Raw genomic sequence first — 16413 nt, forward strand, 5'->3', positions numbered from 1 at the left:
CATAGAGCTCACATGAAGCTTGCATAAATCTTTATGCATGAAGCTTTATACAAGCTTTATTAGATGTAATACTTTTGCTTAGTTTTACATTTGTGGGTCTTGCACTAATTCTCTCCTTTGGCTTCACAAAAAAGAAATAAGCCCTCTTTTTCTTGTAATCCTCAATGAAAGATGTACGTTTATTGCACCCTTGGGTGTCAGTTAGCTTAGTGCATAAAGCTTATGCACTAAGCTAACTGACATATGCATAAGCTTGCATAGACTCTCCGCATAAATCTCTTCTGCATAGGCTTTATGCATAGAGCCTATGTATAACGTTTATATGCATAGGCCTTATGCATAAAGTGTATGCATATGCATAAAGAGTGTGCAAGCTTATGCATAAGAGCTTTATGCATAGTGCGTATACAAGCTTATGCATAACAGTTTATGTGTAGGATCTTATGCATAGAGTGGCCTATGCATAGAGATTTGGGCATAAGAGCCTATGCATAGGCTCTATGTGTAGGCTCTATGCACATCTGTATGCATAGCACGTATGCAAACTTATGCATAGAGCCTATGCATACTCTATGTGTAGGCTCTATGCATAGCACGCATGCAAGCTTATGCATCAGATATTTATGCATAGAGGCTATGCATAGCGCTTTATGCATAGGCTCTATGCATAGAGCCTATGCTTAGAGCTTTATGCATAGGCTCTATGCATAGTGCTTTATGCATAGGCTCTATGCATAGCTATTTAGGAATGTTTAATGTTTTGAGCAACTGACTCTTATGCATGTATTTGGTTTGGGTTATATGTATAAGCAATATTGATAAACCCACCGCTAGGACCTAGATGTCACACTTGCTCAATATCATCAAACTAATGATATGGAAAATAGACATGGACTCAGTTTTCACTGACACATGTATGTTTTAGCATCCCTTTTCACATACACATAGTTTATCCTTTATGCATTTTGTAATTCAATTCGTTTAATCTTATATGCATGCTAACATACCATCAGGCCAATAAACTCCATACTCCATACCATCAGGACAATCAACTCCATACTCCATATTAGAAATCTACTGTATATGGCCACTCGTCTCCATGGGGACAATCCACTCCATTGATAGGTGCAGGTCCAAGTGGTGCAAGCCCATCATGCTAATGTGATGAGCCTACACTGCTAATGTCGACTAGACCCACTCCCTCTCCCTCACATCCATCTTCGCCCCCCACGACATCATTAGGGAGTCTAGGGGTTCGAGTAGACGTAGTAGCGGGGGGGAGCATAGTGCTTTATCTTTGGCAAAAGTAGCACTAGGTATCGCAAGTCGTCTTCCCAACTGGGGGGGGAGGGGGGGTCATCATCCGCTCATTTTGAGCCAGACCCGAGGAGAGGCATTACGCAATTTGGTCCACGAAACCTACCATATAATGTGGATGTCAATGGGGCCCTCGTGATGGATGATAGAGGGAAGCAAGTCATTAACCGTATGCATGTAATTGCTAACTTGGAGTTCACAAACTCCATTAAGAAGTGGAAAGCCCAAGATAAGCTCTCAAAAGAATATGTTATTGATATTCCCAAGACTGAGTTTACTATTCCTACACATCCAGGCCTCGCCTTATCGGAGGACTAGATGAAGTAGAGGAGGATAAAGATTTTGATCTCTAAATAGGAGAGCAAACATTAAGATAGCGGCCAAGAACATGGAGAAGCCAAGCATTTTCTCACAAGAGGAGTGGAGGCACACGTGGAGTTTTGGAGGAAGCATCCGGGTGCTTTTCAACAATAAGCGGTGGCAAGTGCTTCACTACTACAAAAGCAAGGAGTGTTGCACTTTAGCTTGAGAGAAAATTCCTCCTTCATTGCTCCCTTTTTTGTAAGTATCTATTTTACTATTTTCTTTTCTTTAATCTAATTTTATTTTAGGCTATATTATTTTCTTTAACTAATTGTATCTTTTTTAAATTATTTTTGTAGAGGGATGTTGTTGGGGGTGACTGAACAAAAGAAAAGTATGATTATGCATATAGAGGCCCCCGTCCACAATCGCGGGTTTGGATGTGTACACGAGGTGTACGTTTAAACAAGTCCATTTTGGGGACTCAAACTGACAAGGTAGTGACACATAAGCCCTTCTCTTATCTATATGTAATTGTCTTTTATTGTTTGATACTTACCTTACTCTTTTTTGCATGTATGTAGTAGGATAAAGAGAAAAAGGAAGGGGAAGATACAGACTATGAATGTGAAGTGGGTGAAGCAAGTGAAGACAAATACGAGGTGAAGGGGAAGATACAGACTATGAATGTGAAGTGGGTGAAGCAAGTGAAGACAAATACGAGGTGAAGGATTCCGATGAAGATTTCTATTAGCCTCCTCTTCCTTGATTTTTTTTTGTATATGGCAAAAAGGACTTACCAATAATCGAGCAATATAGTATACATTTTGCTCACTTGTATTCTTCCTAGTTTTAATTTCTTTTTCAAGTTTCTGTCTATATTGAAAAAAAGAGCTAGGGGCAGACTGTAGAGTACTAAGATGACTCCCTTATCTGCCCTAGCTTTTTTTTCCACGCAATACGATCGCGCTGCTAAAGCAGCAAAATTTTCCTCCTATTTTCACTGTTTTGAGCAATGATCTCATTGCAACGTGTTTAGCATCGAAATAGGCTTAGCATCTCTGTACCCTTGTAGTTATAAAAGCGTTGCTATTTTTGTTGCTAAACCATCATTCTATTATAGTGAAATAGGTTTATGGATGCACTACAATGATCAATGGACAATAGATGAGGCGTCCTCCTCTTCAAGAAATCCACAAATTTTTTTAGTGGGCCCCAAGGATATACAAGTTACCATTCCCCACCTCTTACATAAGAAAATGACTACTCTAGCTTGTAGTAATCAAGTCTAAGGCTAATTTTGCAAGTACTACACTAATTTACGAGCAAAGTATAATTACCTATTCCTTTTAAAAGAACTTGTCAAATTCTCTCAAGGGAGGGGAGGCATTTATATTTGAATTGAGTGAATTTAAGCCTCTACATGTGCATGAGGTAGATGGGTGGTTGGCACTCCATTCCTTTTTTTAATTTCATGCTAGCCATAGACTTTTGGGGGATATTCTTATGTATGCATAACATCTAAGAGCTAGGTAATTAAGAGTAAACATCCATGCATGATTTAGGTAATGGAGGAAGAAGGAAAAGAGAATTTACACTTTATAGCGAAGAGAAGAGAGCCTGCACTTTTATAATAGACTATCCTTGACCTTCACATTTTTCTTCAAAGTAATTTTTTCATATTCCTCTTTAGTTTAGCTCAAATTTGACATCATGGAATCTTGTTGCCAAAGACATACTCCATAAAGAATCAATACACAGTATTTGCAAGATTATGGCACAAAAGTATACTCCATAAATAATCAGTACACAAGTATTTGCAAGCACTCAAGTCATGAGATCCCCTCTAAATTAAGAAAAGAACATGAAAGGCAACTTTATTTCAGAATACATGGTGGAGGTATCCAAAAAATTTCATGTTACTTTCCTGCCTACATCAAAGTAAAATAAAGCAATGAGTGGCCACCAAGGTCTTTAAAAAAAAATTGAACACTCATTACCATCATTAAATTATATACTCATCAATCAAATCAATACCTTAGTTAGGCTGTTGTTTCCAAGCCAGTCCAACCCTTCATAGAGACCTTCACCTGAAGTCGCACAAGTGCTTTGGATATACCTAAACCATGACAACAACATGCATAATGATGAGGTTCATATAGCATCCATGGCAAGCCATACATATAAATTGATTAATTAGTCATAAGAAATCTATAATCAAAATGAAGGCTCCCATATAAGATGCCAAGTAGAGGTGAGGACAAGTCTAAGACCCAACCACTAGAAAAAGAAAAACAAATTCCTCATCCAATCCTTCATAGAGACCTTCACCTGAAGTCGCACAAGTGCTTTGGATACTCCTAAACCATGACAACAACATGCCTAATGATGAGGTTCATATAGCATCCATGGCAAGCCATACATATATATTGATTAGTCATAAGAAATCCATAATCAAAATGAAGGTCCCATATAAGATGCCGAGTAGAGGTGAGGACAAGTCTAAGACCCAACCACTAGAAAAAGAAAAACAAATTCCTCATCAAACCCTTCATAGAGATCTTCACCTGAAGTCGCACAAGTGCTTTGGATATACCTAAACCATGACAACAACATGCATAATGATGAGGTTCATATAGCATTCATGGAAGGCCATACATATATATTGATTAGTCATAAGAAATCCATAATCAAAATGAAGGCTCCCATATAAGATGCCGAGTAGAGGTGAGGACAAGTCTAAGACCCAACCACTAGAAAAAGAAAAACAAATTCCTCAATGTTTTGAAAGGATTTTAGTTGCAAATGTGTCTGCATTGTAGTTGGTAGCAAATGTATCTGCATTGTAGTTGGTAGTGTAAGAGTGCGTGAATCCCAAATTCTTAGATTCAAATCCTACACACCATGTGTATAGTTACCTCACACACTCTTACACAAAGTCTCTCCTATACTGAATTTCTCAATACAGTCATCCCTTACACTTCGTAAGGGCATAAGATATAATGTTTTTGTTTCTCAAGCAGGCTTTAGAGTACTACCCTTAGACTTGAATAGATAAATGCTTTTGCCATTAGCTTCATCAATCCCATTTATTGAGAGTAGTTTCCCTACCCAGCTTAAGGCCTTTCCCTGGGGGACCCAATCTCGCTTTGGAGGCACGGGAGCAACCAAATACTCCGGCCAGGTATTATGGGATACGGTCATACATGTGCAAGTGTGTGCCTATCAAATCTATTGACCACCCAAAAATATATCCATTGATGTGGGCTTAGGACTTGCTAGCCCCTTGTATATTCTTTTTTGCCTTTCGTTGCATCTTGTTTTCTTTCCTTTAATATAATACCAGTGGAGCAGCTATGTTTTCTTTCTTGTAATATAAATATAATGCAAGTCAAGTACATAAACAAACTTAAAAAAAGCACCACTTAGCTTTTGTTCTTGAGCGTTAAGTAATATAGTAGTATTAAAGTAATGATACACTGATATAGATATAGATATATATATATATATATATGTATATATATATTCCACGAAAAGATAATGAAAGAACACTTATGAGAGAAACATAATTAATATATTACCAATGGCGCTGGCGAAGGGAATGGAGACCAAGCTTATCAGTAATTTCTGCGGCATTCATGGCATTAGGAAGATCTTGTTTATTTGCAAAAACGAGGAGGGTAGCGTCCCGAAGCTCGTCCTATGGTTAACAAACATAAACCGATCATTAAATTACGAGAGAGTGGATAGGATAAACATGGTAGCATTAATAGATGATCAACGTAACAGAAGCTAGCTGGCCTCACCTCGCTAAGCATTCTATGAAGCTCATCGCGTGCCTCCGTAATTCGATCACTGTCGCTGCCGTCCACGACAAAGATCAAGCCCTGAGTATTCTGAAAGTAATGCCTCCACAAGCGTCGGATCTGATTGCAGACCAATGAAATTAATTACAAGCTTTGATCAGCGAAGGCGTAGGTAGGTAGGTCGGTCACGTTTGAGCCAACTTGTGATATTTTTTTAAAAAAAGATGTCAACTTAGTGTCTAAAAAGGGAGAGAAAAGCATTTACCGCATCCTGACCGCCAACATCCCATACAGTAAAGCTTATGTTTTTGTACTCCAGAGTCTCCACGTTGAAACCTAGCACAAAACATAAAACAGTATAGGACGTTATTAGTTAACCTTTCATGGTGTAATAAGGATGGATATGAGGGGAGGGGAGGCGAGGGGAGGCGAGGGGGTGGCCAAGGGGTTTGAATCCCACATTCTCGGGGGTTGGGATACTTGGTGCGAAGACCTTATGTGATGACAACTCATTCCTTGGGTTGGGGATGAAGGGTTGAGTACTTGGTGTGACAGTTTTATGAGGACACTCGGTGTGGGAAGCTGATGGCTTCACGAGGACACTCGGCAACAGAATATGGGCCCTTTCAATCAAAGGGCAGCTAACACAACTACTTAAAAAAAAGATTTCAATGTAAAGGTGCAAAGTCTGTGTTCTCTGTCGAATTTTCCCCCCTAGTTTATGTGGGTCCCCCAAACATAGAAGCTTGAGATCTATCCAAGACTTGCATTTACTTGGTAGAATGTGAAAGTAAGAAACCCCTCATGTGGGAGCCCCCCTTACGACATGTGATGAAGCCATAACGGCCTGGTTCCTGATATGATTTAATTAAGCCTCAACGACACGTTTCCAGAATAAGCCCTCTACCAAAGCCAGTTATCAGGTCGTGACAGTTTTCAAGATATGATGAGTGCCCTGCAATTGACATGTTTTTTTTTTGGCCTGCATTTTAGCCATAAAATGAATTTGTTTTTAGCTGTGATACGATCCTAATTAGCTGTGCTTGAGTTGATTAGAAGATTGTGCATGTTGTTGAAGGACCTTACCGATGGTGGGGATGGTGGTGACGATCTCCCCGAGCTTGAGCTTGTAGAGGATGGTGGTTTTTCCGGCAGCGTCGAGGCCGACCATCAGGATGCGCATTTGCCTCTTGCCCAGCAAGGGCTGCAGGAGCCTGCCAATGATTAATCCCATAGCCTCCTCTCTCTCTCTCTCTCTCTCTCTCTCTCATGTGCCCTCTCTCTCGTATGTGTGTATATGCCTCTCTCTCTCCTCCTGCCCGCTTCTGAATTTTAAGGTTCATCAGTTGTAGCCGTGCATCGCAAACCGCGCAGCCCATGGTGCGGCTCGGTCTCACACGCAAGCACACCCTCTTTCGTTTAGTGAAATTTTATAACGTTCATTTCGTTCATTTCGTTCAACCCAACATGTATGTCTACGTTTTTTTCATTAAAACATTGAAACAAGTATGCAGGGTTCGGAAAAGACGGGTTCAACTTGGGAAAAATCCTTCTCACTTTTGTGTGGGTTTTGTATTTATTTTTAGTTTTATGCCTTTAGGGTTAGCTCTAAGCATGCATAGAGCTCTCAATGCTCTCAATGCATGCATAGAGATTTTAGGGTTTTGTTTTTATTTTTAATGCTTTTAAGGTTAGATCTAAGCATGCATAGAGCTCTCAATGCTCTTAATCCATGCATACAGATCTCAATGCATGCAACTCTCAATGATCGCAATGCACTAATCACTTTGTTTAATTTTATGTTTTGTAATCACTTTGTTCAATGCAGTTAGCTCTCAATGCTTGCAATGCACTAATCACTTTTTTAAATCTTATGTTTTGTAATCACTTTATTTAATCACTTTGTTCAATATTATGTTTAATCTACTAATCACTTTGTTTAATCTTATATTTTGTAGGTCTTGCACTAATCATCTCCTTCACCTTCATAAAAAAGAGGTAAGCCCTCTTTCTCTTTTAATCATTTATGTTTTTCTCTACATCTATTGCATCCTTGGGTGCTGGGTTTAGGTTTAGTTTAGGCTTACATAAAGCTCTATGTTTAGGCTTGCAAGCTTATGCATAGGCTCTATGCATAGGATTGCATAAATATCTATGCATAAAGCCTATGCATAGGCTTGCAAGACTTATATATAGGCTCCATACATAGGCTTGCATAAAGCTCTATGCATAGAATTGCAAGCTTTATGCACAGGCTTGCAAGATTTATGCATAGGCTTGTATAAAGCTTATGCATAGGATTTCATACAACTCTATGAATGAAGCCTATGCATAGGCTTGAAAGCTTTATGCATAGGCTTGCAAGCTTTGGGCATGGGCTTGCATAAAGCTCTATCCATAGGCTTTATGTATAGGCTCTATGAATAGGCTTGCAAAAAGATTATGCATAAAGCATATACATAGAGCTCACAGAAGCTTGCATGAAGCTTGAGATCTATCCAAGACTTGCATTTACTTGGTAGAATGTGAAAGTAAGAAACCCCTCATGTGGGAGCCCCCCTTATGACATGTGATGAAGCCATAACGGCCTGGTTCCTGATATGATTTAATTAAGCCTCAACGACACGTTTCCACATTAAGCCCTCTACCGAGGTCGTGACAGTTTTCAAGATATGATGAGTGCCCTGCAATTGACATGTTTTTTTTTTGGCCTGCATTTTAGCCATAAAATGAATTTGTTTTTAGCTGTGATACGATCCTAATTAGCTGTGCTTGAGTTGATTAGAAGATTGTGCATGTTGTTGAAGGACCTTACCGATGGTGGGGATGGTGGTGACGATCTCCCCGAGCTTGAGCTTGTAGAGGATGGTGGTTTTTCCGGCAGCGTCGAGGCCGACCATCAGGATGCGCATTTGCCTCTTGCCCAGCAAGGGCTGCAGGAGCCTGCCAATGATTAATCCCATAGCCTCCTCTCTCGCTCTCTCTTTTATGTGCCCTCTCTCTCGTATGTGTGTCTATGCCCCTCTCTCTCTCTCCTCCTGCCCGCTTCTGAATTTTAAGGTTCATCAGTTGTAGCCGTGCATCGCAAACCGCGCAGCCCATGGTGCGGCTCGGTCTCACACGCAAGCACACCCTCTTTCGTTTAGTGAAATTTTATAACGTTCATTTCGTTCATTTCGTTCAACCCAACATGTATGTCTACGTTTTTTTCATTAAAACATTGAAACAAGTATGCAGGGTTCGGAAAAGACGGGTTCAACTTGGGAAAAATCCTTCTCACTTTTGTGTGGGTTTTGTATTTATTTTTAGTTTTATGCCTTTAGGGTTAGCTCTAAGCATGCATAGAGCTCTCAATGCTCTCAATGCATGCATAGAGATTTTAGGGTTTTGTTTTTATTTTTAATGCTTTTAAGGTTAGATCTAAGCATGCATAGAGCTCTCAATGCTCTTAATCCATGCATACAGATCTCAATGCATGCAACTCTCAATGATCGCAATGCACTAATCACTTTGTTTAATTTTATGTTTTGTAATCACTTTGTTCAATGCAGTTAGCTCTCAATGCTTGCAATGCACTAATCACTTTTTTAAATCTTATGTTTTGTAATCACTTTATTTAATCACTTTGTTCAATATTATGTTTAATCTACTAATCACTTTGTTTAATCTTATATTTTGTAGGTCTTGCACTAATCATCTCCTTCACCTTCATAAAAAAGAGGTAAGCCCTCTTTCTCTTTTAATCATTTATGTTTTTCTCTACATCTATTGCATCCTTGGGTGCTGGGTTTAGGTTTAGTTTAGGCTTACATAAAGCTCTATGTTTAGGCTTGCAAGCTTATGCATAGGCTCTATGCATAGGATTGCATAAATATCTATGCATAAAGCCTATGCATAGGCTTGCAAGACTTATATATAGGCTCCATACATAGGCTTGCATAAAGCTCTATGCATAGAATTGCAAGCTTTATGCACAGGCTTGCAAGATTTATGCATAGGCTTGTATAAAGCTTATGCATAGGATTTCATACAACTCTATGAATGAAGCCTATGCATAGGCTTGAAAGCTTTATGCATAGGCTTGCAAGCTTTGGGCATGGGCTTGCATAAAGCTCTATCCATAGGCTTTATGTATAGGCTCTATGAATAGGCTTGCAAAAAGATTATGCATAAAGCATATACATAGAGCTCACAGAAGCTTGCATGAAGCTTGAGGTCTATCCAAGACTTGCATTTACTTGGTAGAATGTGAAAGTAAGAAACCCCTCATGTGGGAGCCCCCCTTATGACATGTGATGAAGCCATAACGGCCTGGTTCCTGATATGATTTAATTAAGCCTCAACGACACGTTTCCACATTAAGCCCTCTACCGAGGTCGTGACAGTTTTCAAGATATGATGAGTGCCCTGCAATTGACATGTTTTTTTTTGGCCTGCATTTTAGCCATAAAATGAATTTGTTTTTAGCTGTGATACGATCCTAATTAGCTGTGCTTGAGTTGATTAGAAGATTGTGCATGTTGTTGAAGGACCTTACCGATGGTGGGGATGGTGGTGACGATCTCCCCGAGCTTGAGCTTGTAGAGGATGGTGGTTTTTCCGGCAGCGTCGAGGCCGACCATCAGGATGCGCATTTGCCTCTTGCCCAGCAAGGGCTGCAGGAGCCTGCCAATGATTAATCCCATAGCCTCCTCTCTCTCTCTCTCTCTCTCTTATGTGCCCTCTCTCTCGTATGTGTGTCTATGCCCCTCTCTCTCCTCCTGCCCGCTTCTGAATTTTAAGGTTCATCAGTTGTAGCCGTGCATCGCAAACCGCGCAGCCCATGGTGCGGCTCGGTCTCACACCCTCTTTCGTTTAGTGAAATTTTATAATGTTCATTTCGTTCGTATGTCTACGTTTTTTTCATTAAAACATTTAAACAAGTATGTATCATCTATGTTTTTTTTAATTAAAATATTGCCATGCGTTGGCCCAACACTCTTCATTCCATTCTTGGCTGGAGTAAAGGGGAGGATCTGAGTCAAGATTTTAACTCGCATCCCAGAGTAGACTAGATCTCTATCGTTCGACTAATGGTTGGTAAAAGAATACTAGGTAGACTTCTTGGTGGTATAGAAATCACATTTGTGGGAGTGTATGAGGCACATGGTGGACAACCATGAGCACATGGGTGGAGGGAGGGAGGTAGGTAGGTATTTTCTCTCTCTAAGCAAAGACCAAATCTACATGTTAGCATAGGGTTATGCATAGGTTGGGATCCCTTTCATGCGGGTTGTGGCTAGGGCCGCCCTCATCATTGTTAAGCTATGTGATATAGAAGTTCTTTGCATCACTAGCTTCCAAAATTATGCTCATAAATGTATGCTATATGCTCTTTTGAAACTAGATGTTTCTCAATTTTTTTCTTTTTTTGAAGATGTATTTGCTTTTTTTTAGCATCATTGTACATAGGTTTGTTATTCTTCTTTTTTTGGGTGCTAATGGTGAGAGAATAACTAATGTGCTCCATGCCAGTGGAGCCTTACTAAGCAATCAGGCATTGTAATATTATCTTGTAATCACTATTATTGAGCAACACAAAAACTATAGTATATTCTCCAACTACTTATATTGTTGTTCGTGTATTATTATTCATCTATGTGAATGTCTCCTTTATTTGTAAATTATCTTCCTTAGTCTTGTAATAATAGATAGTGAGGAATCAATAGCATGATTGTAGGCTATAGAGTAATAGCTCTACAAAGTAGCCACCAAAAGCTACATGGTGATCCTCAATGCAAGATCCCTATTACTAGGCAGTGAGTAGTAGAAAGGTGGATGTCATCTAACCCGACAAAGTGAGGTTAAGTTGTAGCAGTCTTGAAATGACTACTACTTACTCAAGAATTAGTTGCTAGCAAGTCCCAAAGTTCCTTGGGAAGTTCCTCAAACCTCACAAGGTTGCTAGAAACCACCATCCACAAATTTTGGTGATCATGTTTGGGATAGCCAATTACCAATTACATTGAGAAACCATCAAGACCAAGTAGTTTAGTAACATTAGGAAGTTTTATTTTTTAAAGGATTATTGGGGTGCTTTAGGAAGTTTAATTCGGTGTTAGTAGTTCACTCCTATGTTAGTGGTCCTTAGAAAAGAAGTCTAGAGACAAATTCAAGCAAAAGAAGTTTGGGAAGTTCACTTCTGTGTTAGTAGTTTAATTAGAAAAGGCTCAGTATAGCTAAGAAAATATGGAATCCAGAGACAAAGTCAAGCAAAAGAAGTTTAAGAAGTTCACTTCTGTGTTAATAGTTTAATTAGAAAAGCTGGCTCAGTATAGCTAAGAAAATATGGAATAAAGTCAAGCAAAGTCAACATATGAGTATGTTGGAAAAGCATTTGCATAATACTCTACCCTCATGTTATTTCTCGGGTGACGGATGTGCTCTGTTTTGTAAGGCCCCTTTATGAGGAGTAGCCATTGTAGTGAGCACGGGCACTCTCGAAAGATCTTAGTTTAGACCCCGGGGGATCCATAAAGAATACGTAAGATAGCACGTAGTTCAACATAAGGGTTTTTTTCTTAGATGGACTTACAGAAATATTTACGTAAGATAGCACGTAGTTCAACATAAGGGTTTTTTTCTTAGATGGACTTACAGAAATATTTACATACATAAGGGGTTTTTTAATTGGAAAAGTAAAAAATTCCATACATAAGCGTTGGTTTTATTATAAAAATCCATACATAAGGGGTATATTTAATATATAAAAAATTATTGAGATAAGGGTTTTTTTTTAATACCCCTTGAATGCACATGCTATAGGTGGTGTCTACATAGTGGACCCTAGGTGTTTAGACACTAGATCGCGGCCAAGTGTGAGATGATTTATGAGGAGTAGCCATTGTGGTGAGCACTCAAGCACCCGGAAGTTCCTAATTTCTGCCAAGTAGGATAAATGCTTATGCAAGCTAGGTGATCACATTAGTGAGTGCGAAACAATAAACCAAGGAACCGACAACACATTGTTCTCACGTTGTGGGGCCCATTTAAGGGTCTCGATGATCTTAGATGGCCATTAGAGAGCTACACAAGTCCCAACCAGACTATGTCATAGTCTATTTTGGTCCCACTAAGATGACATGGTTGGTTGGTCATTTTAGGTCCAAGTCATGAGCTAGTCAACTTGGCCAACCTACATCCATGCAAACCTTGGGTACTATATATAGACTAGTTTAGTAGCCTTATTTCATCACGCAATTTATAATATTCAAGCACTATTGTAAGCAAGATATCCTTTGTCCAGATGCACTATTGGCTATCGAGTTGTGAACAAATGTGATAATGCAAAAACGAAGCTAAGGTGGATACATCCTATGCACATTTAACATGATGAAGGATTAACATTGAAAAAGAAGTTAGTTCACAATATTGATACTTGTACTCATAGAAAGACTTGAGAACTTTCTTTATTTGATTTGGTTGAAAATGATCCCTATTATATGAGGCCCATATAACTTGGCTTTTTTAGCTCATGTGGGATATTTCGTACTTTCTTATGTGGTTGTTTGGTAGACTAACACTCCCTCCTTACCTTGTACTTTATGGCACCATATTTCTCAACATCCCCCCTTGGGGCCATATTCTTAGGATACTATACAAGGTGGTTGGAGGTGAGATTTACAACTTGAATACCCCCCTTGGATGCTTCTCAGGTGATAAGGTTTGGTTACAAGATAGTTGTCCCAGCTTCTTGCAATGGTCATACTTTGTCTTGTGCTTAAGTCTACATTTTATTTGGTAATGTCTCATCCTTCCACAATGGAAACATTTCTTGGTTGTTTTGTTGAAGAGTACATGTTTCACATTTGTGCTTCCTTGCTTTAGCTCCTTTTCAAGAAGAGAGGAGACACATCCTTCCTTTAGCTCTCCTGTTTAAGAAGAGAATCTCTAGACACAACCTTCAAAGGCTAGCTCTAACAATTTTTTTTGGTATAAACACCATATTAGATAATTTGGAAAAAATCCCATTCCCATTTGAAAAATTGGATCATGGTGAACATATCCAAGATTTTTATCAAAACCCCCTCATGTGACATATCATTGGACAGATTTTGAAGAGTAGAATCTATACCCACAATCTCCGACAAATTTGGAGTTGGTATGTTTAAGATATATCCAAAAATAAGTGGAGTGATTGATTCCCAAAATATGATATTTTTCCCAAATTATCTAATATTGAATTTATAGTCACCAAAAACAACATAGTATACTCTTTTGACATGCTTTTAAAGAGAATGGCTACTAATGCATCTTTATCTCGTATCTTGGCATTTATGCCATCTAGTTATGTGTTTATGCTTTTCAGCTCGCTAAAAAACTGTGCTAATGACTCACTGAACATTTCTAGCTTATATAATTCAATTTTGTGATGAATTTCTTGATTGGCTTTGGCCCCAAACACCTAACTCAACTCTTCCCATGTATCTTTAGCATGTTCCTTGTGTTGAGATGTTAAGCTCAACATGAGCTCACACTCACGAGGTGCTTGCATGACCGTTCGACATTTGGGAGGTTGCAAGATGAGGGTACTCACTTTCGTTCACATTTGGGAGGTTGCAAGATGAGGGTACTCACTTTCGTTCACTCTCTCTAAAATTGGGACATCCATGCATCTCGGGCGGAGTACCTTGATCGTGATAGCCCCGTGAATTAAAACACGACACGTGCCTCCCAAGCCTAAATCGACATATCTCGATCGAGATGCCAACTAATGCCACGCTAGCAGGTCCGGGTTTCTAGTCATCATCCATGTCACCATTACATGTCACCCCGCCACCACATTATCTCGATCGAGATATCTATGCCACTCGGATCCACATCAGGGCCACGCTATCTAGCACATCTCCATCGTCCACGTATCTCGAACGAGAAATTAAAATCAAATCGCGACCATTCATTGTTCGAGGTAATGGGATACAATCTCCACTGTTCACTTATCTCGAACGAGATATTGAGATCCAATCTCCACCGTCCAAATAGCTCCTTCGAGATACAAAGATACAATCTCCACCGTCCAAATATCCCGTTCGAGATACGTAAATGCAATATCCACTGTCCAAATATCTCGTTCGAGATACGTTTACGCAATCTCTACCGTCCATTCAGATACGTTGGAAGATTCAATCTCAGCCGTTTAAATATCTCGGTTGAGGTATATAATGAATCTCGACCGTCGACATACCTTGGTCGTGGTAATGACTTTAAATCGTAGCCGTCCATGTACCTCGAACGAGGTAGTAATATCAAATCTCAGCCGTCGATCCTTCACCAACCCTAAAATTAAGTGTGTATCTTGGTCATATGTTGCACTAACCCTAATATCCAGAGCGTTAATCTTACAAACCCTAAATTGCATGATGCTACCGAACCTCGATCGAGGTTATAAAACCGGAAAACTTTTTTTTTTGCCTCATTGTCACAAGTCGTTTTCACTCTCCTTGCTCTCTTGATTTGGATTAGCATTAGTGGGCCCATTAGCATTGTCTTATTGCTTCATTAGTGCTACTTAGCACTAAGCATTAGACCCTTCTTCACATTGGACCCTTCACATTAGACCCTTCACATTGGACCTTTGTGTTAGGCTTAGGTTTTAGCATGGAGTCACACGAGGAGGGCCGCTCATCTATTGCGGACCTCATCGCGGAGATAGACCGCGAATTAGCGGCTATCCGTATAGGAGTGCTAGAGACACACCGTCTACATTACATATCGTGGCAGACCTGGAGGCCGTGCTTTCGTCCCTTCGTAGCCTTCACGATATTGTTTATGTAGATGACTGGATAGCCCACCATCACACTGCTCGTGTGTCACATGGCCTGACATATAGTCAGGTCTGTGACCTTGCTCCGATTAGGGATGGAGCTTACTTAGATCTTTTCCTCGATAGTCGTGGGATGAGGCCTGGGGCGGGCAAGCCCCTTACTATTTCGCGGTGTTCGCATCCTCGTATGGCGGCACATATCTATAGTCGATATGTTGCCGCATATGGGAGGATGCCGAACAACCGCTAGATTCCCATATACTTCGCAAAGCAATTATATGCAGAGTTTGTCTTAGGGGAGGAGGTGGACTACACTAGCCATCGGCCGGGTGGTGGTGCTGGCCGAGGCCGTCTCCAAGACCAGGGTAGGCGGCCTCCACCAGCCCTTCGTGTAGCACCTACTACAGATCCTTCATTTGTGCCATTGTCGAGACAGTAGAGGCTCTTGGCACCCAGGTCGGCATCGACATACGGAGTACCACGGAGAGCATCCACCAGCACGTGGTGCGCCTGTTCTCACGATCGATACCGACGACAGATGTCGAGGTATTTACATATTTATTACTTCTTAAGTTTTTTTAGTCATTTATTTACATGTTTATATGTACTTTTCTATATTTTTACATGAGCGGCCTGGTTGATTGTGTCACGTAGGGTCCCACACCTACCACTGAGAGACTCGCTCAGGAGTTGGTAGAGGCGAGAGCGGAGATTGACCGCCTCACAGTTGCATTATAGATGGCAGAGGCAGCTACTGCAGAGGCACAGCATTTGAGAGAGTCCGACATGCAGCAGGTAGGTTTCTCTTGCACATAAAAGAGTTATAATTAAGGTCCTAAGTTATAAATTTCTTTAAGTAATACCTAATGAGAGAGACTAATCAATTATTTTAATGCTTTACTTTTTTGCGTAGGCTCGGACCAAGGTAGAGAGCTCTAGAGCTGAGGCACAGCATCATCAGATTATGGAGCGGATTGCCCAGCATAGGGCAAAGTAGTTGATGCTCCATGTTCGAGAGTTTCGCAGATCCTCGGACGTGACAGTGCCTTATCTACCTTTATATCCACCACGGCGGCCTGTTACATAGGTTTTTCGACGACCTCTCCCGCAGGATGCACCACCCTTCCTACGTGATGCGTGTTGCGCTTTATGTATAGAGGACATTGATACTACTGGTGGATATGC

General features: G+C 40.2%; 1 protein-coding gene across 1 annotated transcript; it reads right to left on the minus strand.

Annotated features, from left to right (window-relative positions):
• Positions 1-3369: 3369 nt before the first annotated feature.
• On the minus strand, positions 3370-6685 carry LOC147618131 (ADP-ribosylation factor 1-like). The gene is made up of 6 exons (XM_086775091.1): positions 6513-6685; positions 5692-5762; positions 5427-5546; positions 5202-5320; positions 3658-3739; positions 3370-3551 (listed from the first exon to the last, which is right to left on the minus strand). Exons 1-6 carry the CDS (start codon positions 6658-6660, stop codon positions 3540-3542), a joined length of 552 nt encoding a protein of 183 aa, XP_086631217.1. The 5' UTR covers positions 6661-6685; the 3' UTR covers positions 3370-3539.
• Between the last annotated feature and the right edge of the window lie 9728 nt (positions 6686-16413).

This window comes from Cibotium barometz, chromosome 35, assembly GCF_041138505.1.
Source record: "Cibotium barometz isolate CiBa-2024 chromosome 35, ASM4113850v1, whole genome shotgun sequence".
NCBI classification, from domain to species: domain Eukaryota; kingdom Viridiplantae; phylum Streptophyta; class Polypodiopsida; order Cyatheales; family Cibotiaceae; genus Cibotium; species Cibotium barometz.